The sequence below is a fragment of the Megalops cyprinoides genome, chromosome 4 (assembly GCF_013368585.1).
Source record: "Megalops cyprinoides isolate fMegCyp1 chromosome 4, fMegCyp1.pri, whole genome shotgun sequence".
In the NCBI taxonomy this organism is placed as follows: Eukaryota; Metazoa; Chordata; class Actinopteri; order Elopiformes; family Megalopidae; genus Megalops; species Megalops cyprinoides.
The window spans coordinates 19,737,225-19,763,355 of record NC_050586.1 but is presented as its reverse complement, the minus strand read 5'-3'; the positions used below and the strand labels follow the sequence as shown (position 1 = coordinate 19,763,355).

At 53.7% G+C, this 26,131-nt stretch overlaps 1 protein-coding gene across 2 annotated transcripts; it reads right to left on the bottom strand.

The window, feature by feature from the left end:
* Positions 1–1,874: 1,874 nt before the first annotated feature.
* kat6a (K(lysine) acetyltransferase 6A) lies at positions 1,875–26,131 on the bottom strand. Of its 2 annotated transcripts, none has more exons than XM_036526331.1 (16): positions 25,314–26,131; positions 17,788–17,896; positions 17,451–17,566; positions 17,139–17,220; positions 16,718–16,832; positions 15,638–15,996; positions 15,407–15,522; positions 12,399–12,514; positions 12,104–12,245; positions 10,884–11,045; positions 10,103–10,196; positions 9,732–9,963; positions 8,153–8,354; positions 7,310–7,966; positions 6,902–7,163; positions 1,875–6,809 (listed from the first exon to the last, which is right to left on the bottom strand). In XM_036526331.1, exons 1-16 carry the CDS (start codon positions 25,977–25,979, stop codon positions 3,517–3,519), a joined length of 6,723 nt encoding a protein of 2,240 aa, XP_036382224.1. In that variant the 5' UTR covers positions 25,980–26,131; the 3' UTR covers positions 1,875–3,516. The 2 variants fall into 2 exon arrangements, with proteins under 2 accessions (XP_036382224.1, XP_036382225.1); XM_036526332.1 differs by having other exon boundaries at positions 6,902–7,160.

The following is a 26,131-nucleotide window of genomic DNA, read 5'->3' as shown; positions in this document are numbered from 1 at the left end:
GCAGACTCTGAAGTCAAAATGCTAGTTCTCAGAGCCTAATCTTGATACTACAATGGCCCACATGGGTGTGTATATTGATCTGGTTGTAATCTTTGCCCATCCAGATAGTACAATCATCAGTTCAACTGTGCGGCACCTACTCCAATGCTCACAAACCAACAATGGCCTTACCATAATGGTTGAAGCTGAGGTACCAAACTACCTGCTGCAGTCTCTGGTACTCTTTTTCATATGGTTCCATTTGCCTGAAAGAGGATGAGTACTCACACAACATACACAAATCCTTGGAAAGACCCCAGTTAATATACCTAGTAGTATGTGTCACCTGTACATTCATAACAAAGCTGAAAGTTACGTGCTAAGTCAATCAATTTGGTTTTATTTGCAGAGTTCCAATATTTCTTGTGACTTGCATTATTAGTTCACTACCTGCTTCAGAGACAAGCTTGTATGCTACCCTGTGACAGACTGGAGTTTGCCACATACCATCCAGCTTTAGGATGGGAATTAAGACAAGGCCATGGACACCAGAAGAGGATATTGTTTAAAGTTATTCAACCTTCAGGTGCAGGCAATACAATACCTATAGCCAACAAAAACTGACAATAATATTCAACACCAAACAACTCTGTGGTGCTCTATTCTACATTGCATTGTTGTCATTCAGCACACACTTATCCAGAGCGACTTAAACTGTATACAACTGTAACCCATGTTTTTTATACCATTTATACAGTTGGATATATACTGAGGCAGCTATGGGTTAAGTACCTTGCCCAAGGGTACACTGGCAGTGCCCCAGCGGGGAATCGAACCAACACCCTTTTGGTTACAGGCCCTGCTTCTTACCACACTGTAGTAGAAATAGTATTTTTAGAGTGGGGCAACAAATGCATCAATTTAAATAATTCATAAAAAAACTAGAGTGCAAAGTGATTACACTCTAACAGCATTTTCCAGTGTGAATAATTCCCAAAGAATCGCAACACTTAAATCCCCGTCTTGCAACAAATTACTCCTTTGCATAGTATGATGTCGCAATAAATATCCTGTGGACAAGTTGTCAAACATCCAAGCCACGAAAAACAACGCTCAAGAAGTGCAATCACAACTGAAATGGCTCAACATAATTTATTTTTGTTTTATGTTAAAATGTACAGAGTTCTTTGAAAGTACTTGCTAAGAAAGAAAAACGAGTAAGTGGAAATACATACAGGGACAAAGCAGAGAGAGAGGGAGTCGGCCGCAGTCGACCTTCACTGAGCGAGCCGCTCCCCTCAGCCTCTGCCTCTCACGCTCTCTCTTAGCTTACAACTCACCATGTACAATTACAAAGGATACAAAAAGGGAAGCGATATAAACAGACAGAAATATACTGAGCTCATTTTTACATGCCTCTTAGACGCAAGGAATTCGTCCTATACACACACGAAAAAAATCAAAACAAAAGAACGCTAAGTGACCTTTAGATATTTGTTTTTTCCTTTTGTTTTAAAATAGCGTTAATATACTACACAAAGATAGAAAACTCTAGAGATGAGATGGAATGGAAAGGTTAAAGGCATCTTAAATTCACTAAAAGTGAGCTGTAATTTTTTTTAGTTTTGAATTTCTTATTAATATTACCCAAGTCGAGCTAAAAAATACCTTTTTTTCCTGAAACAGAAGTGAAAAAAATGACAGTACCAATATCAATGTCAGAATTTTTCTTTTTTATATTATAGAAAAAACATTTTCTCTACAATAAGTTTTCTAAAGTCAAAAAGAGTCAGCTTGTGTCATAAAAGAAAGCTGCCCAGTCTGATAAAATTCAGAGAAAAAAAAAACAAAAAAAAAAACAAAAAACAAACAAAAAAAAAAAAACAAATAATATATGAAACGTCAGGTCTGTAAGAAAAGTATCCTCATCAGAATTTGAATACTGGAGCAACGAACATCGGATACAATGTCTCTATCCCCCGAACACACACTCCAAGACAGAAACTGTTCTCACATCTATATCCCAATGCGGTGTGTGTTTGCTTGTGTGAGTGTGTGGGGAGGGCTAAGGAGACTCGATCACAAGCCTTGAAGCCCATCACTTCCCCTTTGTCTGAGACACAGCAAGGTATGCAGTAGAAGCAAAGATCCATGCACCTCTGGGTTCAGTCTTCAAACAGCAGCAGACTCTTTACATGACTCTTTAGTCGAAGTGCTGCTGCATTAGAGGTGTCTAAATGTGATGCCTGGGGATGGGTCTTTAGGATTCGAGCCGAGACACGGGGGTGGTTCAATTCCCAAAAGCCGATTTCCTTTAGTGTCTCCATATGGCATCTTGAAGGATGCCTCTTTCCCCCTCTGTCTGCACTGCACTGGTGCTTCTGGGAATCCTTGTATGAATAAAAAGCGACGCGCGTCATCTCCCGGGCCGACATCCAGTTAGACTGCTCAGGCATTTGGGAAACAACCGGAATACCTCTGACAAATAAAAATTCACAATAGTAACCATATTCTGTAATTCAGTAGGCGGTTTTGGGAGTGCTCGTTTTCTTTATTTAACCATGGGCATCTGACGCCTCGGGCCTAGGGCATGACATTTCTGACTGAACAGCAGTCGGAGCACCTCTCTGGGCTGCAGTCAGACACATGCTGTTCTGTACTGGGAAGGCAAGGACCCCAGACACGGCACCCTCTTCTGCACCAGCCTTCCTCCGGACGCCCCGCCACCCCCCCACCCCCCACAGCACCACCTCCACTCACATACAACACAGAAGTGCCTCCACGCTAACTCAAAGTGGTCACAGAGATGCATATGTGCGATAGTTTGTGTGTGTGTGTGTGTGTGTTTGCAAGTGTATGTCGGAGAGACAGAGGGCTGCAAACCACCTTTCCAGTAAAACACACATAAAATCAAAAACAAACTCGATGTTGGGACTGCACACAAGCATTTCAACAGTCAAAAAACAAAAATTTAAAAATATAAAAAAGCAGAAAGTCCATCTACAATTTTTTTGTCTGTTTTCTTTTTTTAGGTAAGGCTTCCTATGTCAATTAAAAGATCGTGTGCATGGTTTAATATATTTTGTTAACCACATTTTTTAACTTTCGTTCTCAGTTTCGTTCGAACTGGTCAGGTCCTCCTCTCCTCCCCCCCCCTCCTCTTCCTCCTCCTCTCCTGCTCTCAGGTGGGTGGTGTAGTGGACACGGCAGGGGCGGGGGGTTGCCCAGCTTGGGACAGCGAGAGGGGGAAAGAGCGGGCCTGGGGTTACAGTGAGCTGCCTGCTGAATGAGAGGTCCATTCACACATCGCCCCCAATCCTGCCAGCTCACGCTCCTGCACTGCCTGCCTGGAAAGCATTCTGAGGGAACAAAACAGAAACGACGACATACAAAAAAGGAAATCAAAGTCCCTTTCTCCTGCGCTCCCTCACCCGGGAGAGGGTAAGTACACATAATACAGTGAAGAGATGGAGTCCTGCAGCGAGTGTGTGGACCGTCCCTCCTGCCTCTCCCCGCCTTCGCTTTGCCGTGCGGTGCTCATCTGCTCATGTAAGGCGATTGCTTGGGGACGCCGGCGTTCATGTAGCTGTGGTGCGAGGGGCCCGTGTACATCATGTTGCCGTGGTGATTGGGCTGCATAGGCTGCTGTGGGTAGGCCTGCCCCCCCATCATGCCCATCTGCATCTGCATGGGGTACTGCGCAGGCTGGTTCATGTAGGGGGGGTTTCCGTGGTAACCGCTGTTCATCATGGGCTGAGGCATGCGGTACCCAGCCGGCATGGCGTTCAGCGGGTTCATGTTCATGGAGTTGTAGGCGGCCGGCGTGGGCATCAGGTTGGGCATCATGCCGCGCTGCACGGCCAGGGTGCGGGGAGAGCCCTGCATGGCCACCGCCCCCGAGCTGCGGCCGTACAGCTGCTGCTGGTGCGGGGAGCCGGCGGGCAGCTGGGCGGCCTTGGAGCGGATGGAGATGTGGCCCTTGACGGTGGCCATCTGGCCCTGGAGCCGCTGGGTGTGGGGCGGGTGCAGGCCGATGTTGGCGCCCGGCATGTTGCACTGCAGCAGGTTGACGGAGCCGGAGCTCAGGTTGGGCGGCGGGGTCATGGTGGGCTGGGCCTGCGGGAGGGGCGGGTGCGGGGACGGGGCCGGCTGCGCCAGCCCTGGGTTGGAGAGGGACACGCTGGTGGCGTAGGACGTGACGGCGGCCGAGTGCGAGTAGGGCATGGCGTGGGGGTCCATGATAGTGTTGGTGAGCTGCTGCAGCTTGGCCAGGCTGAACGTGGCCGAGGGCTGCGGGTAGCCGCCCGCCCCGAAGTCCTGGCCCATGCGCTCGTACAGGCTGCGCCCGCCGCCGCCGCTGCCCGCCGACTCCGGGATCTCCATGATCATGGGCGTGGAGGCGAAGCCGTTGCCCATGCTGCACTGGGACAGAGCCTGCTGCTGCTGGGGCGGGGGAGGCGGGGCCGAGGGCGGGGGCTGGGGCTGCGGGTTGGGGGCCTGCTGCTGCTGCGGGGGCGGAGGGACCTTCTTCTGGGGCTGCTGGCTGGCACTGGGGGGCCTCTCGATTACGCAGCTCTGGGGGGACTTGATGCCGCAGCCCGGGGTGTTGGCGGACGGGGGAGGGGGCGGCGGCGGGGGCTGGGGGACGCTGCTGCCCCCGCCGCTGCCGCCCCCGCTGCTCCCCGGCCCGGCCTGCTGGATCAGGCTGCAGCTGCCCAGGCCGAGCTGGGAGCTGACGCCAGCGCTGGAAGACGTGAGGCCGGGCGCCGAGACGAAGGAGCAGCTGTTGGCCTGTGAAGACGAAGAGGAAGGCGCCGCGGAGCTGGAGGAAGAGGAGGCGGCGGACGAGGAAGAGGCGGAGGCAGCCGCGGCCGCCGCGGCAGCAGCCGCAGACATGCCGTTCCCGTTGCCGCCGTTCCCGCCGCTGTTGCCCCCGCCGCCCATGGTGGAGTCGTAGCTGCTGGGATTGTCGTAGTTCTCTGTAGTGCTCTCGATGCTACCCAGGTCGCTGAAGCCGCTGTCCACCACCTGCTGCGAGTGGTCGGACACGGACGGCACGTCCATCATGGGCGAGGTCTCCATGTTCTGCAGCGACGGGGCCGACAGGGAGCCGGGGTGTTCCGGGGTGATCTGGGTGTACCCCCCGCCTCCGGTTCCCCCCGTTCCCGTGGGGCCCGCCGCGCCCGCCGGCCCCGCCGGCCCGGACTCCAGCGCCCCCGGTGTCAGGCCCGGGCTGTTGACCGAGCGCACGGACTGCCCGGGCAGAGCGGGCAGGGGCGCGCTGGGCAGCGGGCTGCTGTGCTGCGAGGCGCCGCAGTCCTCCACCAGGGCCAGCGCCTCCTCCTCCCCCTCGGCGTGGCTGTAGCTCTGCAGGGTGCGGCAGGCTGCCAGCGTCTCCTCGCAGTCCTGGTAGGCCCCGTGCGTGTCGGCCTCCTCGTCCTGGGCCTCGCCCTGCGTCAGCGACTGCACCGCCTGCACCGTCTCCAGGTCCAGCTCGCTGGCGTGGTGGTGCGCGTGCGGGTGGTGGCCCAGCTCCTCCTTGAAGTCGGGGTGCGGGTGCGAGTGCGTGTGCTCCGGCTCCATCAGGAGCACCGTTTTGCCCTCCGCGTGCAGCGGCTGCAGGTCCAGGGGCTCCGGGGGCACGGAGATGGCCGTCACCGTCTCCACGGCGGCCGCGGCGGCAGCTGATTCCTCCTGCTCCCGCCGCCGCCGCTCATCCTGCCCGTCCGTCCGGGTTTTCACCTCCTGCTGCTCCTCCTCCACTTCCTCCTCCTCGTCCTCGTCGTCCTCCTCCTGCTTGCTGACATAATCTCTCCCCACGCTCCCCTCCGTGTCTAAAAAACCTTCCCCTCCTTGCGGCTCCTCCTTGACGGGTGGCGATCGAGTGGGCGATGTTGGCTCCTCGTCCTCCTCCTCGTCTTCCTCCTCCTCGTCCTCGGAGTCGGGGCTCTTGCGCTTCTTACCGCTGGCGTCGCTCTTGCTCTCGGGGTGCCCATCGCCCTCGTCGTCGGCGTCGTGGTCATCGCTGCGCCGCCCGCCGGTGCCGGTGATCACAGCCATCCTCTTGCTGCCCAGGCTGGGGCACTCCGGCTCCTCTCTGTCCTCCGCTTCCACGGCCTCCAGCTCCGTCCTGGGCGGGGGGGCCCGGGGACCGACCAGCGAGGACGGCGGCAGGGTCCGAGAGGGCGGGCAGCTTCGCTTCTCCTCCGACCACGACTCCTCCTCCTCGCCGCCCTCCTCCTCCTCCTCTCCCTCCGAGAGGGGCGGCTTGCGGATCGGCGGGGGCAGGGACGCGCTCTTGGGCGGCCGCCCCCGTCGCTTGGGCTTCTCCTCCCTGCGCTTCTTCACGTACTCGTCCTCCTCTTCCTCATCCGAGTCTTTGCGCTTCTCGCCGTCGCGGTCGGCGGCCCTGGAGGGCCTCTTACCAGCCCGGTCCTCCAGCTGCTGCTTCTCCAGCTGCTGCTGCTGCTGCTGGAGCACCTGCTTCCTCTCCAGCTCCTGCCGGGCCGCCTCCTCCTGGGCCCGCTGCAAGTAGTAGCTGCGTGGCTTCCTGCCTGGCTTCATTTTGATCTTGGGGGGCGGCGGGTTGACTGACGAGGGGGCGGCCTGGCCCGCGTCTCCCGCCTCCCCCGCGCCCTGGCCGGCCCCGCTGCCCGGCTTCCTGCCCGGCCGCTTCTTCCAGTGCAGCGGCTTGCGGCTCTTGCCCTTGGGCCAGCCCTTCTTCTTCTTCACGGGGGCCGCGGGGGTCTCCGCGGCGTCCGCTCCCTCCGCCGGGCCGCTCGGCTCAGGCTTGTGCAGCGCGGCGATGGGCTTCAGCACCGGGGTGGAATCTGAAACAGACATGAGAGCTGTGAATCGGCATGTTCCCCTTCACCAGCCGCTGCTTCTTGTGTGCCACTGTGTTCTCGCTCCGCTCACTCACCTTCCTCCTCCGACTCGGTGAGGTGGGACCGCCGCCCCCTCTTGGGCACCGGGGCCAGGTGCCTGAGCGCGGCGCGGGCCGGCGGGTAGCGGCGGAGCGGGCAGCCCAGCGGCGTCTCCTCCTCCAGCCTGGGCATGGGCCTCTCGGTGTCCGAGTCCACGAAGGGCTCGTCCAGCACCTCGGTGGTCTCCGAGATGGTCTCGGTCACCACGCTGCTGTGGGGGTGGCTGCGCTGGCGCATGCGGCGTTTCCGCAGAGTCTTCTGGGGGGAGGAGAGAGAGGGTGAGCACAGGGACAACGACAGACAACAAAACGACCAAACAAGCAAATGTGTAACAAAAGCTCCACGGAGTGTGCTGCGGGCACTTGGATGAATCTGTCTGGGAGGGAACATGCAGGCGTGCTGACCTTGCACTTCAGGCCCAGCGTGGGCTTGGTGAGGATGGGCGGGGAGCGAGGCCTCAGCTCTTCGTCGTCCTCATCCTCCTCGCTGCTCTCGCTGAAGCAGCCCCTGCGGACCGGCGGGGGCTCGCTGAGCCGGGGTGCCGGGGGCAGGGCCGGCGGGGCCTCCCCGGGCCCCTCGCTCAGCCTGCGCTTGGGCCCCCGCTTCTTCCGGGGAGGGCGCCCCCTGCTGCGCGGGGCGGGTGCGGCGGGGTGCCTGGCCATCTCCTTGGGCCGCGCGGGGTTGGCCTCGGACTCCTTCTCCGAGGCGAGGAGGGCCGGCGGGGAGAGGGAGGGAGCGGAGACCTCGGCGGCGTCCGCCCCGTCCTCCGCCTCCTCGTCCTCCCCGGGGCGTGGCTTCCGGGGCCGCCCCCTCTCCGGCCGCGGCCCGTCCTTCACCTTGCCCCACAGCCAGCTCTTGGGCGGCCGGCCCCGGCCCCGGCGCTCCCCGTTGGCTGGGGGGAGAGGGGGGCCGTCGGGGCTGGGCTGGGCGCTGCGCACCGGAGACGACACCGGGGAGCTCTGGCTGTTCGGGAACACCGGGAAGCACTTCCTCTCTTCGTCATCCTCCCTCTCTCCTCGCACGTGCCAGATCAGCGGGGAGGTCTTCTGGCTCGGCTTGTTCTGCGTGCAGGGAGAAACTATTAAAGCATCCCTTCAGCCTTGTGCTTTACTTAGGATTACGCGGATGCTCTGCCGTGCAGTACTGGAGTTTTTGGCTGCTAACGCTTGCATCGTCCCGCAGATGCAGACACCAGACCCCACTATGTGGCACACACTGTGCTCCACGTCCTGCAAGCAGGCGCTCACCTCCTTGCACGCTGGCTCGTCACCGTCCTCCTCTTCCTCCTCCTCATCTTCCTCTTCCCCTTCGCCCTCCGACACCACAGTGTTGGTGACAATGACGGGGGTCCAGCGCAGACAGTCGGGGTCCACCTCCAGCTGCCGGGGGTTGGCCCGCAGCCGGGCCATGTGAGTGGAAACCAGCTTCTCCCTGCGTACCAGAACCAACCTGACAGGGGGAAAACAAAGAGAGAATAATTAGCAGCAGTACATCGGTATTATTCTGAACATCAGCGTGTGTGTGTGTGTGTGTCACAATATCTGCCTTCACTTTCCATTCCTGTTTGCATCTTCTCACTTTCTACCCAGCGCCTCTGCTGTTCCGCCTTCCCTCCCATGAGCTGCACTGAGTCAAATCCAGCTATTATTACTGTGCCCAGCCTGGCATAAGTCAGCTGCAAGCAACATACTGTCTGTGCCACTAATACTACCGCACAAAAGGCAGGAAGTATGAATGTGCTTCAATAAATGTTACGTACAGAAGCAGCCGTCTTTAATTGTGTTTGTAAGAAATGCCATAAGCCAGTAGCAAGGAGAACGCCTTTGGCAGCTCTAACAATGAATAGTGTTGTAACGTGTTGCAATGAACAGTGTTGTAATGGCTGCCAAGTAAACATTTAAGATAAGAGTATATTGTTAGCCGTTTCATGTTTGGAATTCAAGCTACAGCAAGGTAAAACTCTGCTGTACGCTACCAAGAAGATTCACATCTTGTTAACGTGTTGAAATTTGATTCATGATGTGGCAACGCTGCAAATGAAAACCCACCAAAGACAGTCAGAATGAGTAAGCAGTGAAACTGCCTGCTCACAACTTGTTAACAACGGCTAATTATCAGTCTATTTACAGTACATCACTTTACGAGCTTCAACACTTGGCAGCCAGTTAAGTGAACACAATTCTAGTCAGCTAGCTATGAATTCTAAGATCGGTTTCTCGGACTGCATCCCAAATTGCTCTCACTCCAGCGAGCTGGTTTGTGGTGGCCAACAGATCTGATATCACAGGAGAGTGGAGTGACAGAGCAATAGGATGCAGCACTGTAACGATCAACTGTCACTAACCAATTCCCTCCCTACCCAGAGAAAACATAGGCTAAACCTAAAACATAGGCAAAATTCTAAAACCAGTGTGGATCTCAGATTAGGCTGGCTGGGAAAGCATAAATCTGTCTATATGTGGAGCCCTTTTATCACTGACAAATGAATGCGTACGTACTACTGTCTTACAATGTGGCAGAACTTCGATGAGCTATCATAACATTGCAGAAGCAGCTGTCTTAAATTGTGTTGTCAGAAACACCATAAGACGGTAGCAAGGAGGATGCCTTTTGCAGCTCTAAGAATGAACAGCTATGCAATGATGGTTTAAAATCAAAGGCATTCTTTCTGCTGCCAAATGCAGAAGCAGCTGTCTTTAGGTGTGTTTTAACAAACGCCATAAGCCGGTAACTTGTTACTATGATTGCTGTAAGTTATCGTGACCTTTCACGCGCTGTGTGCATTAGCGAGTGCGCTCTCAGTGCGGCCGTGTCTCTGTGTCTCACCGGTCCCCGCGCTGCTCCAGCATGTTGAGATGGTGCAGGGTGGTGGTGATGTCCTGGGGGCAGATGCCCGTGATCTTGCTGAGGCGGCGGATGGTGAGCTGCCTGTCGCGCACCTCGTGCAGACACTCCAGCACCACGCTGCGCCAGTACGCCATGTAGGACAGCCGGCCCAGGTCCGACAGCGGCTTCTCCGGAGAGCCCGGCTGGCCCTCCCGCTTGGAGAGCAGGTAACCTGAGCGGGGGGTTAAAAGCATCGAGGCATGACATTCTTGAAAAGTAAGGTGCTTTCAAATGAGAGACCTGCACACAGCGGGTGAATTTTTAGATTTTCTCGTTTCTTTTCAAAGCTATGTAAGCTACAAGCCCCTTACTGAAGTCGATGAGGAAGCGCCCGTAGCCCTTGCGTTGATACTGCGGAAGAATCATGATGCAGGACACATTGTACTTCTGCTGGCAGTGCTTCTCCTGGAGGGGGAGGCAGAGAGAAGAAATTAGGGAGGGAAAAGAAAACCTGCACGAAGCAAGCCACAGCACACAGCACAAGGGTCCCATTCAAAGGAGACACCCACTAACCATGACTTTTTCAAAACATTTTTAGGATACAAGACATAAATGCAAGATTTTCGATGATCATGGCAATAGTCAAATTCCCATGGAACAGGGGTTCATTCAAAATGACACAGTAAGGGGGAAATGCTCCATGAGACAGCAGAGTGTTATTTTGCGTCTGCATGGACACACCTGAGGACACTTTTGGCCAATACCAGTCACCAATGACTTTTGGAACTGGACCTCATGTACAAACAACCACACTGACACTGACAGAGCAGGGCAGCAGTGTGCTGCAGTGGTACGTTGCAGGCCTTGTGAGCTAAAAGCTGCTGGTTCAACTCCCCCAGTGGGGCACTGCTGGTGTATCCTTTCATCATGGCAAGGTACTTAACCCACATTGCTTCAGAAAGTATCCAGGTGTAGAAAAATTGACGATGCAAACTATGCAAGTCAGTGGTTTTAGAGTACCTGCATGTATGAGAACGTGCTCACCAATATGGGTGCGTACAGCGTGATAGTGCCCACACAGCCTGTCAGGGCACGTGCCACATGGTTGTGCAACAAAGCGCCTTCATCGGGGCGCTCTTCTTGGAGCCCTACCTTGGAGAAGTATCCCACCAGGTGGCAACCCTTGCTGTCGTTTTGGGTCAGCACGTAGAACAGAAAGGGCTCCACATCGTAGTACAGGGTCTTGTGGTCCAGGAAGAGCTTGGCCAGGAGACACAGGTTCTGACAGTATATAGTGCTGACGTTCCCATCGACCTGTCGCAGACACACACATCTACGGCATCAGCACAGCAAGCTACATTCAACCCCAGCATGCACAGCCCCAATTCCTCATTTGGCTGAACTACACAGAAACAGCTTACAATTCTAGGGTGTCTTCTAAATGTAAACTTATGTACTACTGAAAGTTCAAGCATACAAAAAAGAATGTAATGTAATGTAATGTATTGCATAAGAATGTGAAACACATTTAGACAGACAAGGCCATGGTTGCCTTGTCTGTCTAAATGCCTATTTCTTCTACCCTACATAAGTCTCTGCTAGTCAGCCACTTCTTAGCCTGGCTTTTTTCACTCTTACATCTGGGCACTGCCACAGTGTAAAAAACATCCTCCTGGCACATGCAGGCTATTTGCTTTATCCCTGTAATTCCGCATCCTTCAGTCCGTTATCTCAGTGCTTAGGTGGGATTCGGAGGCCGTATGAGTTGAGGGATGATGGCGGAAATGCTGTGCGCTATCACACAGAACAGAAGTGGTACCAATTAAGAGAGAGGATACTATCCTCTAGCGAAAACTGTTTGAATGTTAGGAGAGTGGCAGTGCCACCCAGCAGCAAACTGAACACAGAGCAGCAAACTACAGAACTGACAGAAGTCTAAAAGTCTCCCTCTCAGTGCTACAGGCCATGACTGCCACTATAACTGTCAAAATGAGTCTGTCTGTGAGTTACATGGCCGCATCCCCTATATAGCAAAGTCTCCCGGTGAAGAACCAGCAAACCAATGGGGTACTGTTGCACTGGGGAGGTGTCAGAGAGCTCTCAGGACTGGAAGTAGTTGCTGTAATGGCCACCCCCATTTGATCTATATTTTGCAATCAGTTAGGAGAGAGAGAGTCTCACAACAGCTGTGTTGAGGGCGATGGAGTCAATTAGTTCCGCTGGGGACCATGTTGTGCGCTAGCATTCGCTTGCAGATGGAAGTCTGAGAAGCGAGTCGGCACAGTGCCATTCAGACAGGCTGCAATGTACCCAACCGCTTCGGCTGTGTGGTCTGCGGTGTGGCAGCCGCCGCCCCCGCCCCTCCTCCTCACCTCAAACACAGACACGCTGTCCTTCCTGTAGATCTCGTTGGCAGGGGGGTGGAACCAGTTGCACTTGCGCATGTGCTGGAACAGAATGCTGCGGCTCTTCATGTAGCGCAGGCAGAACTCGCACAGGTACAGCTTGGGCAGCCTGGGGACGTGGGCGAGCGAAGGGGTGCGGGGGCGGGACCCAGAGGGTGAGGGAAGAGTGAGAGCAGGGAATGAGCAACAGGAGCTGCGAGACCAAACGCACAACTCACAGGGGCCTGGCAAACCCGCTGGGCTCTCCGGCACGGGCGCTTACCTGCTGTACTCCTGCGGGTACGGGGAGGAGTACCACGTCTGGATCTCGTACTTCCCGAACTCAATGACAGACGGGCAGCGCATCTGGGGGTCCGGTGGCCCCGTCACCCCCACTTTCTGCAAGAGGAAGACGAGGAGGAGCTGTCAGACCGGCGAGACTCTTCCACCCCCCCCCCCTCCCTTTTCACAGGTGGGAGGGGGATTATAGAGTAGCCAGACAGATTACAAACATGGGATTACTCGTGCCACCCCCCATGTCCCGGCTTGGTGAAGGAAGGATTTCTTCCTGTCTCGCGTGCCGAGGCTGGACACTGCTCTGTCGGCTCTGCCTCCCTTCCGCGGGATTATTATTAGAGCTCGAGCTTGGCCTGGAGTGAAAAGTCTCTGCATCCACCGCGCTCGCCTGCCTGCCAACACGCGCCAGTAACCACACGCTCACGAGCGCAGCCAATCACTGCGAGCCCCTCACACCTGCCTGTACAGTCAGTCTGGGGGGGGCGCTTTGATGTCTGGTTTTTCTCACAGCGCTTCAGTCTATATTTCGCAAGGTGACACTTCATGCAAAAAAAAAAAAAGTGTAACCAACTTGCAACAAACTGTCTCCACCAGTTTATATTTACTATGTAGATAAACCCAGTGTAGCCGCGTCTAGAGGCTAGGTTAATGCGATCACTCAAAACCTCGGCACAAGTGGAAGCTGAAGAAAATGTTTAAAGCACAGTCAATTGGACATGTTTATCTACCATGCAAAAAACACGAAATGTGTCAGGCAAATACATAATTATGAATTCTTCTTGTGCAATACAATGCATACTCACGTGGGAAGGATGTGTTCTAGAAATTGCAGTGAATGTGAAAATGCAAGCATCAGTAATGCAGTGAACAAATACATAAGCAACGTACTGTGCACAATCCAAGAAGCTGCTTTTGTTTTGAGAGTATAGCGTGGGATGTGTGGAGCAATGCAATGCGAGATTTAGACCAACGTTTTTGCTTTGCTGCAGAGCGGGTAACTCAAAACACCAACTAAAGCAAGAGCTCAGTGCAACAAAGCACCGGAACGCCAAAAAACAGCAAGAACACTGACTGCAATTCAATATGCAATGTTACCCTAAATTTACACATCGTCCCATGGCTCTGGTGCACCTGCAGCGCTGAACAAGTGATACGCAGTAAAACGCAACGAAAGCAGACGCGTTAACAGCCGTGCGATGCGTGCGCAGCCGGTGCGCGCAGCTACCTGCAGTAGCGTGTCCACGGTGTCTGCCAGGCGAACGCTCTCGGGCAGCGCCCACCGGGAGCTCCAGTACAGCTGCTTGCACATGGCGCTGACGCTCTCACACTCTGCCGCCGTGACTGACTGACTGAGACTCCCCTGACACTCGTCCCCTCCCCTCCCCTCCCTTCCGCTGTGATGAAAGGTTTCCATCAGCCTCGCGCTGCCCTTCCCCCTCAAAGAGCGCCGTTCTCTCAACCACGCTTCTCATGTCTGCCCACGTGTGTGTGTGTGTGTGTGTGTCTGTGTCTGTCTCTTAGCCTCTTCACACCAGTTCAATGATACCGGATTCAGATCCATCTAAAGGTGTCCAGTATGCCTTTTTTTGATACTGCAATCACATCTTATAGAAATACCCTTAAGGAGGTGGCTTCTACATGTGTCACTCATGTAGCTTTTTGGAAAACCTGTTTCCAACCACCTTTCCACTGCCATTCTGTGGTGTGACATTATAGCTGATATGTTAATCTAGTCAAAAATGCCCATTTAACCTTAACTCCACAAATCCACATTTTCTATGTCTCATCTCTTGCAGTCCTGAGGCCCACCTGCCTTACACTGCAAGATGAGATATACACCGAAACTGTAAGGACACTGTAAATACGCTGACTACACCAACATAAATCGCGAGTGACAGCTAGCAAATTATGACATGCTATTAGAAAATACTATATATGTAAGGCTGAAAAAAATAAATCAGCCAGATCAATGACACTCCCACTAGCTTTCTGAAAGGGTTAAAGCAGCTCAAATCCATCACTTTCATTCTGTGATAGCAGGTGTTTTGAAAAGGTCTCTGGTAGTGATCCACATGGTGAAACGCCAGTATTTCTTTGTAAAAAGACTTGCTCTGAAAATACACCTTTCAATAAATTCAAGACACTTCCAGCTGTGTAACAACCAACCCCTGAGTCAAACGGTAGTAACATTCCACAAAAAAACAGGCACAAAAAAAGGGGGGAAAAAAAAAAAAAACATAAGCTATTCATGTAATGGAAGAATCTTACGCCTCAGCTCCCCAATCTTAGATTCTCCGTCTAAAGTCTTTAGAAGAATTTAGGGCTTTCTAGGCATAAGACAGCTGCCAAAGCAGGACAGATAGTAAATTACACCAAACAGTGATGCTGCTGAAAACTTGCTTTACAATAAGGTCAAGGTGTAAAAGCTGTGATTGCTATAATCACCCGCTGCCGCAATTCAATTCCATTTCAGAGGTGCTCCGCCGGCATGACAGAAATACAAAGCGTACAAGTTAACAAAAAGAGGAAAAAAGCTGAACAGATGTGACAACAGAGAATACTAAAACAGGAACAGTGGTGAAAAATGGTCACTCTCTCCCTGAGCGTCTCAGTCTCTGTGAATTCAATCCCTGGTCATTCAGGCTTGTCTGTGTTGACCGCTGTTAATGGCAAATCGGTGCTCACTCAGCCATTACTTTGTCAAGGCTCTCCTTCTTCGTTTTTTTTTTTTTTAATCGGGCACTGTGGTCAGGTGATGTGCCGCAGTGAAGTGACATTATGAGACAGGACGTTATGAGGCTTGGCGCTTACGTGTACGTGTCCCGGAGAGGGATGTCATGTCTTATCGGTTAGTTGACTAAGTGTGTGTGTTTGAGACGAGCGTGACTACAGCTGCGGGGGAGGGGATTAGGTGCTCAGCTGTTCTCTCACTCTATCTTTTTCCTCTTTCTCATTTTCCTTCCTTCTCTCCCTCTGTCTCCCTCCATCTCTCACCTGTAGTGCCAGCTCCTGGATGTGTCTGAAAAGCTCCACATCTTTCTCAGTCAGGTTCTCCTGCCCGGGCAACCTGTCCTCGTCCTCACGCCAGTCGTCTCCACACTCCTGATTGTCTGTGGGGGACAGAGAGACGGACGGTTGGTCAGTCAGAGGCCACGCACAGGCAGCAGTGCAAACGCGCTGAAACAGCACAGGTGAGGTAGGAGGCCGGCTGGTCGGAACGCCCACCTCCGACCCGATCGTCGGACTCCCCCTTGCGGCTCCCCTTCTTGCGGATGCGGTATTGCTGGGAGTAGTCCACCACCTCGGCCCGGGCCTTGCGGCCGTCCGGGGAGGGGGTGAAAAACTTGGTGAGGGCGTCGATCAGGCCCTTGGTCTTCTTGTTGAAGCACAGCCCTGTCTCTGTGGAGTCTTCCTCCCTCAGCGGGAAGAGCAGGCGGTCGTCGCCCGGGTACCCCTCGCAGGACGAGCTGGAGGAGGAAGGGGGCGAGGAGGAGCCCTGGGAGCGCCGGTCCGCCCCTCCGACGCCACGCCGCCGACGCCCGCGCCCTCCCTGCCCGTGCAGCTTCTTGAATGGCCGCTTTGACCTGCAGGGCAGAGGCGATTGGTCAGCACTGCACGGGCTTGGACTGTGGGACGTACTATCACAATTACGCAATTAATGAAAGACGCTGCTTAATTAATGCCGTTGATCAGGTCTTTCCATTCTGTACAGCACTAGATCAAAAACCTCCAAATACAAATGTCATTCTTCTCGAAAGGACAAATATCCCCATCACCTAATTTATATTTTTATATTTTAACTTAAACATTATTGTTGTTATTATTGTTATTTTAATAACACCAAGAACAAGGGCAGTAATACATTGTCAGACCAGTTCACCCTGTGTGTATGCCCATTTGTTCGCAATATTGTAAAGGCCAATTTTTTTTCCACACAAACCAGTCAAGTAACTGGATATTGCATTGCATTCATTTGGCAGATGCTCTTATCCAGAGCGACTTCCAGCATAACAGAACATAAGTGAATCCATTCAAGTTCAATGAGCAACAGTGTCAGACCAGACTAAGAAAGTATCTACAGGCGTTCCTGTTTGTGCCCCACTAAATGTGCACAGGTGTTTGATGTCACAGTCCCAGTAGGCTGCTGAGCAGAGCAGCCATGGACTTTTGTAAGGAGTTTTCCCTCTGGACAGCCAGCGCCTGCTCTGCGCATCAGACCATTTTCATTGGACCTGGTGACGGTAAACAAGCAGAGTGCAACTCGAGGGTATTCCCCGAGGGTCACGGCGTGTGCAAGCCGGGTACCTGTTTTTGGGACGCCCCAGGGGTGCGTTGTAGCGCCGTTTGATTTGTGCTGCTTTTTCGTGTAAGAGCTTTCTTCCCTTTTTCCTTGGCCGGCAGATCTGACAGATCCACATACCTGAGAAACCAATATAACTTGTGAATATAACCTCTCAACAAGTCCTGCGCTGCAAGACATTAAATTATCATGACCATCCTGTATTTTCACAGCAATCCCCTTGTAAAATAGCTGTTACTGATTTTCACACATCCCTCCATCTTTCACAACAGCCTCTTATTACCGCTTCCATTCAAAATATCTTCCAGACAGCAGGCAGTTATTCTAACATGAGCCGCACAAAGGATGTACAACAGGTCCTCTGGTGAAGCCTCTGGTGCCAAAATGTTTCCCAACGAGCGCACAAACACGGGGAAGGGGTCCAACCTTTTGGCATCCGCATCAGAGGGGGGTCACAGCACTCCATGTGGAAGCCCCGGTCGCACGAGTCACAGAACAACATGTTTTCCTGCAGGGAGAGATGGGTGTCAGTCACCGTGCTCGTCTGGAGCACACATTCCATCCACTCGGTGTGAAGCCACCGCACATTGCTTTGAAAGATGCAGTGGTCACAACGCAGAGAGAGCTCAGAGCAAGGCAGAGTTTACCATGCCATCGCAGGCTTCAGCAGTACCAAAACAGGAAAGCTGATATGTGGTTTTCGAAGTGTTAATCACACAGACAAACACACACACTCACCGCATTCTTGCCCTGGTCCTGACAGGAGCTGCAGGTCTTGCACTCTATGCACTGCCACCACAGGGCTTTAACTCGCACCGTGAGCTCTGGAGAAAACTTCAGACATGACGGGTGGCCTGGGGGTGGACGAAGAGAGACAGGTCAGAGACCGTCACACCGCGACTACCATCTGCATCTCACCAGCACGTGGAGCCTGTCACTGTGTGGCTAATCTGTGACACACCTCGGCCATTCAGGCTGCCTATGACAGCAGAGCTGGCGTTGGCAGGCCCTTGATTTGACCGGGGTTAGATTTAACTACAGCTGCCGGACCGATGAAGATGAAGCTGCCACTCACCGCTGTTCCCGCAGTCAGCGCAGGAGATGAGCTCCTCTGGCTTCTTGTCCCGGTTCTGCTCTTTCGTCCCCAGACAGAAGCTGCAGATGGGAATGGGCTCTGCCACCGGCTACGAGAGGAAGACACAGAAACAGTCACTCAACAGTTCTGCCATGGATGGTAAGAATACATCACTACGCAGAGGAGAAGACACAATGTTGCTGTAAGGTTTCAGAGTCTGACAGCGTACTCACTGTCAATTAGTGGGAGTACAACTGACGGTGACAAGGCTTGAAGAAAGGAGGAGGGAGCTACAGACTGCTGGTCCTTTGTGCTCTGCCTCACTGTTATCATGGACAGAATGTCTGCAAAGGTCAGAGTAGCAAACCAAACGCAACCTGCCTCTTCTATAAAGGAATAATTTGACATAACATTGCATTATTGTCATATAGCAGACGCTCTTATCCAGCGCAGCTTACAAAAGTTTTAAATGTTATCCATTTATACAGCTGGATATTTACTGGGTTAAGTACCTTGCCCAGGGGTACAGCAGCAGTTCCCCAGTGGGGAACTGTACCAACAACCTTTTGGTTACAAGCCCCACTCCTTACCACTATGCTACACTGCCTCCTCTACAGATGAAGCAGTCATTCAAAGAGGTCCCTTGCAAGCCATTTGGCAACCCATTTAGGTCACTTTAATAGCCCAGGGGTAACTCAAAGGACAAGGTCTATGTCCTTGGATGCAGGGTTGTAACACATGAGGGAGCCCGGTGCAGTGCGCTGCAGAGTACTCCACCGGCACAGCTGGACAAGCAGCCGTTCAGCCCCGCAGAACGGCGTGTGATGCCTTCTGTCCTTTCAGGGCGAGGCGTGTTGCTGAGGCACCGATTCCCGGGACGCGCCTGTGAGAAAGGCCCCGCTGGGCGCCACTCCGCTGCCCTCCGAGACTGCTCTCGGGGGCGAGCGGAAGGGTGAGTCGCCCAGGTCAAATGGAAAGCGCCGCGTTCATTCGCTCTGCAAATAAATGAGCTGCGGCGGCGTCCAATCTGTGGCTTTGAACTCTTGACTTCTGCGGGTCAGAGCAGAGGCCAGACTAGAATGGACAGCCTGTGTGCGTGCACATGTGCCTGTCTGCGCCTCAGGGCCAGCTCTGCTGTGGCCCAGGAACCTTCACCCATCTGCTTCCATTCAGTCTGATCTGTCAATCAGATCACCGGGCTGCTTTTATCGATACAGGTGGGTGTCTTGACTAAAAAATATCAGTATTTTAAATGACACTTGTATCAAGTTTTTTTATACTGCCTTTATACCAAAGTCAATTAAATATTATTTTTAACTTGCAGTTTGGCTACAAAACAGAGTACAAACCAAACTCAATTACAAATCAGAACTGGTAATTACAGGCAAACTAAGATATTTACATCTTGTGCAAACAAGATTCCTCCTCATTTACATAGTTGGCAGTCTGGAAATGGAGAAGTAAAAATTAGGCATCATACAACATACCATATTATGATATACTGTATTTTTAGGAATACCTGGCCTTTATCAGAACCAATGGCAAGCCCAGGGCTTTCTCAGAATGTCCCTGTCCGGTCTCCTGAACGCTCTGGAACATGGCCACAATACATCCTGCATAATGGATTTGAGAAGGATGAAGCTGTGACACCGTTCGCTCGGTGGGACTCGGCCCACGCCTCCAACCGAGAAGAATAAGGACACAATAACAGATCGCTCATACATGCTCCTGGTGCTCATCTGATATTGTGATGGATTTTCAGCTGTGCAACAAAGGCATGTTTCATGTCTTTTTTCTTTCAGCGTACGCCTTCGGATAGTACTATATATCTCACCAAGGAACGGAGTGACGGTGAAGAAAAACGGCGCCGGGGGGTGCATACGCGGAGATACGCGGGAAAACTGATTTTCGAGCGTTAGCGTCCACCTCCCACCCTGGAGCTCTCCTGCTCTGGAGACTTGTTGGTGGTAGTGGTGGTGTTGAGGAGGGGCTGACCGCCAGAGCGGGGGAGGTGGGGGGGGGGTAGGACAGGTGGTGAGACATTCCTTGCTGGCTGCACATACTTGTGAGCAGGTCCAGGCAGGGAGGAGAGAGGGTGATTTATGGGGTTCATTTCTTTGTGACTCTCAGTGTGCCGAACGCAGGGACACCTCTCACAGGGTGCGCGGGAGGAAGGGGGGGGGGGGGAGAGGGGGACGTTCTCCTTTCAGCCTCGCGGGCCGAACACCTCAATCACTCCTGCCAGTTACCGCTCTCCAATCTCGGCCGGGTCAAGCGGCACGTTCGCGCCGTGCTGCGCCGTCGGCCAGGGGAGACAGCCGCTCCGCTGCCAGCCTTTCCTTTCAAAACGGGCCTTTTCTTCCCTTTCCTGCTCGATACAACGCGATTGCACCTTGATTATCCAAAACATCCTCAAGGAATTATACCACTAAGTGGAAACTGCATGCTTTGTTGATTTCTGGCTGAAATTACACTTAGTGGCCTGCATGTACACTTTCTTGTTAGCTCTGAAATTGAGGGGTACTGAACATGGGGCAGCCCAGAAGAAAATGATGCCATCTTCAGAATGGGGATAATGACATGGATTTTTACAGTTTCTTAATATCCCTCTTTTAACTCTATTACAATAATATGTGCTGACAAGCATCACTGCTGATTTCTCGAGCCCCCTAAAGACAACTTATTCAACCAAGGAACAGACAACATACAGCGCAGATTAGTGTGCATCACCTTTCTGCTCTATTTTAACCGCACTGCCCAACTCCTACCTTGCACTACAGCAGACCTGGGAGGGCGTGGGGTTACAAAATGCCCTTTTACGGAGGTCAGAGGAGGTGGCCTTTATCTAGGCGTCCAACTGACGAGCTCTAAACGCTCACATTCTGCAAACGTCGATGCTAGGCCTCCACTGCGCCATCTCGACAGGCACATGGAGCATACTTCCAACATGCACCCAGACGCTTTCAGTCAAGGGAAGATGTCTGCTGACAGAGCCGCAGTGGTGCGCCGTTTCTGTGGGGCTGTGTCAACCTGCACCTGGCTGGACACGGGCGGCACGAGAGGGAGCATGCGAGAGTGACGATGCGAATGACAGGAGGAGCACAAGAGAGCTGAAGAGGGAGGGGGAGGAATGGAGACCCAGCGAGAGAGAGAGAGAGAGGGAGAGAGAGAGAGAGAGAAGTCCTGCTGTCCTTGTCTCTTCACCAGTAAAGGTTCTCATTAACATGTGAAACCCATCTCTCTCATCCCACCCCCCCCAACACAAACCCGTCCCCTCTCACTACAACCCCATTGATCACTGTACAGGACACACACCAACAGAGTGGGCGCACGCACGCGTGCACACACACAGACACACGCGGCAGGGAGAGCAATTGTTCTGAGTCGGAGAAGAGGAGCAGGGGAAAACAAGCAGACGCGTGAAAACTCTCCTGACGGATGAAATGCAACCTTAAAGTATCATTCCGCTATCTTTGCATAGCGCGTAACCACACACCACCTAAGCTAAGATGGTAGTTTGGATTTCTACTGACAGTCAGCTACCCTGTTCATGCTGGAAATCCCTCTATACCCGGCCAAAGCCGATTGTTTCCAAATAATGAAACATCAACAATCTGTTTTCAAGATCGACATGAAATCAATCACACAGCTACCCCAAATCTGCTTTCTGTAAGCATATGAATACATAGTTAAGATTGGAGCAGAGAGCACTATGAACATTTTCAAAACTGACTGCTAACCCACGCTAAATAATCTGTTAGTCAGTAGGGAAACTGGCTGCTGTGGTCAGGTTAGGCTAAATACGGCTAGTGAGACTGGCTGTTAGCCGAGAATTTATCGAATGCGTGGCATCCCAAACCCGCGTTCTCACTTAACCCGGCCCATGGATCGTGGTAACCAGGCTTTTTTAGATTCCACAATCGACTCCTGGAATCGTACGCATTTTACGTTCCAAGTTGACTTGGGCTAAATCTGTCCACTACGTGTGTGTGTGTGTGTGTGTGTGTGTGTGTGGCATGCCTGCATGCGCGCGTCATAGCCCTGCACATCCCTGTGATACCATTACATTCCTCAGATACTGTTACAAGCGAGAGGCAGGAGATGTTCAGCCAGCTACTTCCGCCCGGTTCTGTGCCAAACACCTGAATTTGTGCGCCTGTGGCCACGCAAAGGTGCCGCAGGGACAGGTGGAATCGCCTGCGCAGACAGAAGGCGCAGCTGCATTTATGCCGGTGGAGACACTGCTTAAATCTGACAGCAGTGTACATAAAAACAAATGGAAGGCCAGCAGCGCTGAGAGGCTCACAGGGACGAGCACAATCCCGCGGTCCCAAGCGTGCAAATAAAGGGATCCCCATACAAGTGAGATGACAGCCACCTCTGTGGTGGCGATTCTGTTCCAAGACAATATGAAAGGCAGATGCTTCAGGCTTTTCGACACAGCTACACTCAAGTGTGAAAAAAGCCTCTGTGCTTGCAACCTGCTCCAGTGGAGGGTGCTCTGAGGCGGGGAGGGGGAACCTTACAGAGCAATTCAAAGTATGCCGGCCTGTGCAAGTCTGATCCTAATATGGAGGTCAGGGAGAGGTCAGAACTGGAAAACGCACTGCGGACGAACAACAGCACCAGGGACGTACTGTAGTGCACATTTATCACATTTTTCTCTTACTTCACAAACTGGTTAGATGACATAAGTCACGTTAAGGGGAAAAAAAAACCTCTCTCTGGCCTTGGCAATCAATACTGGCTTTTCAAAATGTTGAAAGTAGTACATAATTTGGCTCAAACACTAGGACTCGCCCACACCTACAGCGATTATACACGCTCAGTGGCCTGATACACAGGTTTTGCTGCAACGATACCGGTCGAGGTCACAATGCTACAGCACTGAAGAACAGAGGAGGCCACCTGAGAAGCTGGTTTTTATTCTTCTGAGGCGTGAAGGACATGAGAGTGCTGACAAAACCTGCACGATTCGTAAATCTCAAAGAAATTTCTTTGTTTCCAACTGATTGGCTGCTCACAGTACCCTTAACAAAAACTAGGTGAGCCCCGCTTTAAAGGCTGCGGTGCAAGTCACAGAGAAACGTGACTGAAGGAACAGCCGGACATCATTTACCACGAAGCAGCACTGAAGCCGATCGTGCCAAAAACGATCACCGATCCGCTCTCTTGAGCTGGCGGGAACCACCGGGTCGATCTGATCTGATCTGCACTCGGTTTCGCGCGTTCCTCTGCCGAGGATCACGGCGGCCGCGGGAGCTCAACTTCGACACCCCGCGCAGTTACTGGAGAGGGGCAGGGGGGAGAGGCCGGGGATCGGTCTTACTGCTGACTCCAACACAAAACCCGGGAGCCGGGCCCATCCCTCCCTGACGGCGGCTGACTCTAACTGCTACTGGGCGTTCAGAAAAGAAATGAGATTTGTTTTCTATATATCCGTGACCCCTATTTGACTCCTCTCCCCCACTCGACCCCCCCCAGCGTGGCCCGGCAATGACCCCCCATTAGAGCGAGTGAGTGAGCCTGGGCCGCGCGTGAATGGAGCGGTCTGACACAGTAATTCTGGTGCTCGGTGCACACATCTCGCTGAGATGGGGGTCAGGGCCAGTGCGCCGCGCCTCTCTGCCAGAGCCGCTGCCACCTGCGCCCGTGCCAGGTGTGCAGCGGTCGGCACCCTCGTCCGCCAACTTAAGACACGGGGAGGTGGCGGTTTCTGGAAGTGTACGCAACAGGCGCCAGTCCACTACGAGTGACTTGCTTCTAATTCATTTGTAACTGATTTGAATGGGCTTTAAATAGCACACTATGCTGCCCAAAACATGCATCAGCTGCCATACCTCCCACTTTTCTTGACAACATGATTTCTAACTGTACAGGGTATGCGACCTACACGGAGTCTGCCTCAAAAGTCATGCGGTTCAAGGAAAGGTCGGGAGGCTATGAAGTCCCGTCAGTGTGAGTATGCATTACAGTGAGGCACAGCGAGTGCGAACGCATGCGATGCTAACCCGGCCGCTCGCAGCCTGCTTTGTTCAGGAGCCGATACCCCGAAAGCCGAGGCGCTCACGTCACGGGGCTGCCTCACATCTGCTCCGGCGAACGGGGCGCGTGGAACCCATAATCCTGCAGCCGACCCGGCCTGCAGACACCTCACGCTGGGCGCTTCGCATACATGCCGCGGTCAGCAACTTAACGTGCAGATCGGAGCCCAGATGGAAGTGCTGACATTCAATATGGCGTGTCTCCAACTGCCACACCCCCCCCACCCGCACCACCCCAGGCACTGGCTCCTCCCCGATCAGCCTCTGACAGGGCAGGAAGGCGCACACGCGTTTCGCAGTTCCAGGGGGAGAGACAGGAGGCCGGGCTCGGCTGCCGTCGATCGGGTTTCGCCGGAGGGCGTGTTCGCGCGCTCCTCTGTCGCCTCGGTGTCTGAGCAGGGCTGGCGTGCTGCTTGTGGCAGCCAGAGCTCTTCCTGTGACACCAGTGTCCAACAGCGCCTCTAACCCCTCCTCCCTTCTCCCTTCTCCCTGACAGAGCGCTGCCTCGCGGGCGATCCTAGGCCTGTCAGGCAGGACGGGGCTCTCACGTGACCTCCCCCCGCCCCCGCCACCCCTCCCCCCAGCCGCCACGGCTCTTGCCGCGGGCGGGGGCTGGAACGCTGCCCCGGTGGCCGCCCACGGTGCTGTGGAGCTCTGCACTCGCCCTCGTGTGGCACTCCGCTTCGCTCAGGACGGCTGAGAAAAAGGAAACTGAAAGCTCCTCTCGTCTGTCGCGGGACGGCGGTGGTGTCCCACCAAAGCGCGTACGCACGTACGCACTTGTTCTCCCGAAACTGGCCGATGAAGGAAGGAGCCGTGCTCCGGTACGCGCCTCCTCTGGCGTGACTCTTTAATGATCTGAGATCAAGGGCCAACTACAGGGAAGCCCTCGCTGCACTTTTCACAGCGTCTCCCTAACGTTTACGCTGTTGGCTTGTTCCCGCTGCTAGTGTATTTCTGAGGACCTGGCTCTGCAACCCAACTACTCAACAGCAGATCTAACTGATGAGCTGTGAACTGTATAGCACACCTGAGCCTTCATTTTCATAATTTCTGGTACATCTTTGATGAGAAAAATGAAATTCACATCAATTTCACACTTAAAATTGTCCAATACTGATCAATCACAAAAGTACACCATGTACCACTGAGACCCCCACATGCCCCACACACCTATCTAGACATATGCTGACCTTACTTCCAATGTCCATCTTCAAGTTATATGCAACATTGTGACAGCTGTCACTTTCTGCTTTTGTCCCACAACACTCACCCATCTGTCTGAAACACACTGAACCTTAATGTCCACACTGGTTCCAGAGCCTGTGTCTGTTTACTACTGAGCTGCGATTTATGTTTAGACAGCGAACGACTGAGGGACTACTTATTTTCAACCTTCACCTCGGAGTGGTGTGTGTGTGAGAGAGGGGAAGTGTGGGGTGGAAGCTGGGGGGTGTGGGAAGGGAGGTTTTCAGCCCTTACCTTGTCCTTCTCGTGTGGCAGCAGCCGGACGGGAGGAAGGGAGTCCAGCGAGAGGCTGAGGCTCCCCTCAGACTGCGGCCCCCTGCCGCTCAGGCGGTACAGCGGGCCTTGCTTGACCAGCCGGCCGTGGGCCATGGCGCGCTTCACGGCCACCCGCAGCTGCTGGTGGAACACGGCGGGCCCCATGGAGCTGCTCCCGGACAGGTAGGCCGCCACGTCCCCCTGGCATTTCAGGAAGCGCTCTATGCTCTTGAGCGAGGAGCCGCCTGGCTCGTGGAGGCCCTCCAGGGCCCGCTTGATCAGTTTGTTCCAGTCCAGCCCCGTCCTCCTGCCAGAGTTGGAGCCGCCACCTGCTCCGCCGCCGCTTCGCGGCTTGGAGAAGGCCAGGCGGCCCGGGTTGTCGGGGTCCTTATAGGAGTTGAGCCCCTTGTTGGAGACCTTGAGGATGGAGCCATCCTTGACACTGAGCTCCAGCTGCTCCAGCACCGTCTTGCGGTCCAGGCCATGGGACATAGACACCGCATTGCAGATTCGCTCCTCCGACGGCCGCTGCTTCTGCTTCTTCACCTTCTTGATGGCCTCGAGGATCCAGTTGGTGTACAGCGGGTTGGCCAGCTTCACCATGGCTGACGATTGGCTGCGGCGGCGGCCCGAAGACACGCCCATCCAGGAAGCGCCCGGCCCGCGCCCTCGCGCCCACCCCTCCTCCTCCTCCTCCTCCTCCGCCGCCTCCTCCTCCCGCTCCGCCCGGTGACTATCCTTTGTCCCGGGGGCGCACAGAGAGTCCCTCAGAGCCTGAGCACAAGCAGCCCGGCAGA

Bases quoted from the DNA above. Each gene is read 5' to 3' on its own strand.
- kat6a (XM_036526331.1), bottom strand. From the start codon at position 25,979: ATGGGCGTGTCTTCGGGCCGCCGCCGCAGCCAATCGTCAGCCATGGTG. The intron at 17,897-25,313 runs GTAAGGGCTGAA...TTCCTCTCGTAG, and splicing joins TGCCACACGAGAAGGACAAG to CCGGTGGCAGAGCCCATTCC. The intron at 15,523-15,637 runs GTGGGCGTTCCG...TGTCCCCCACAG, and splicing joins GTCCGACGATCGGGTCGGAG to ACAATCAGGAGTGTGGAGAC.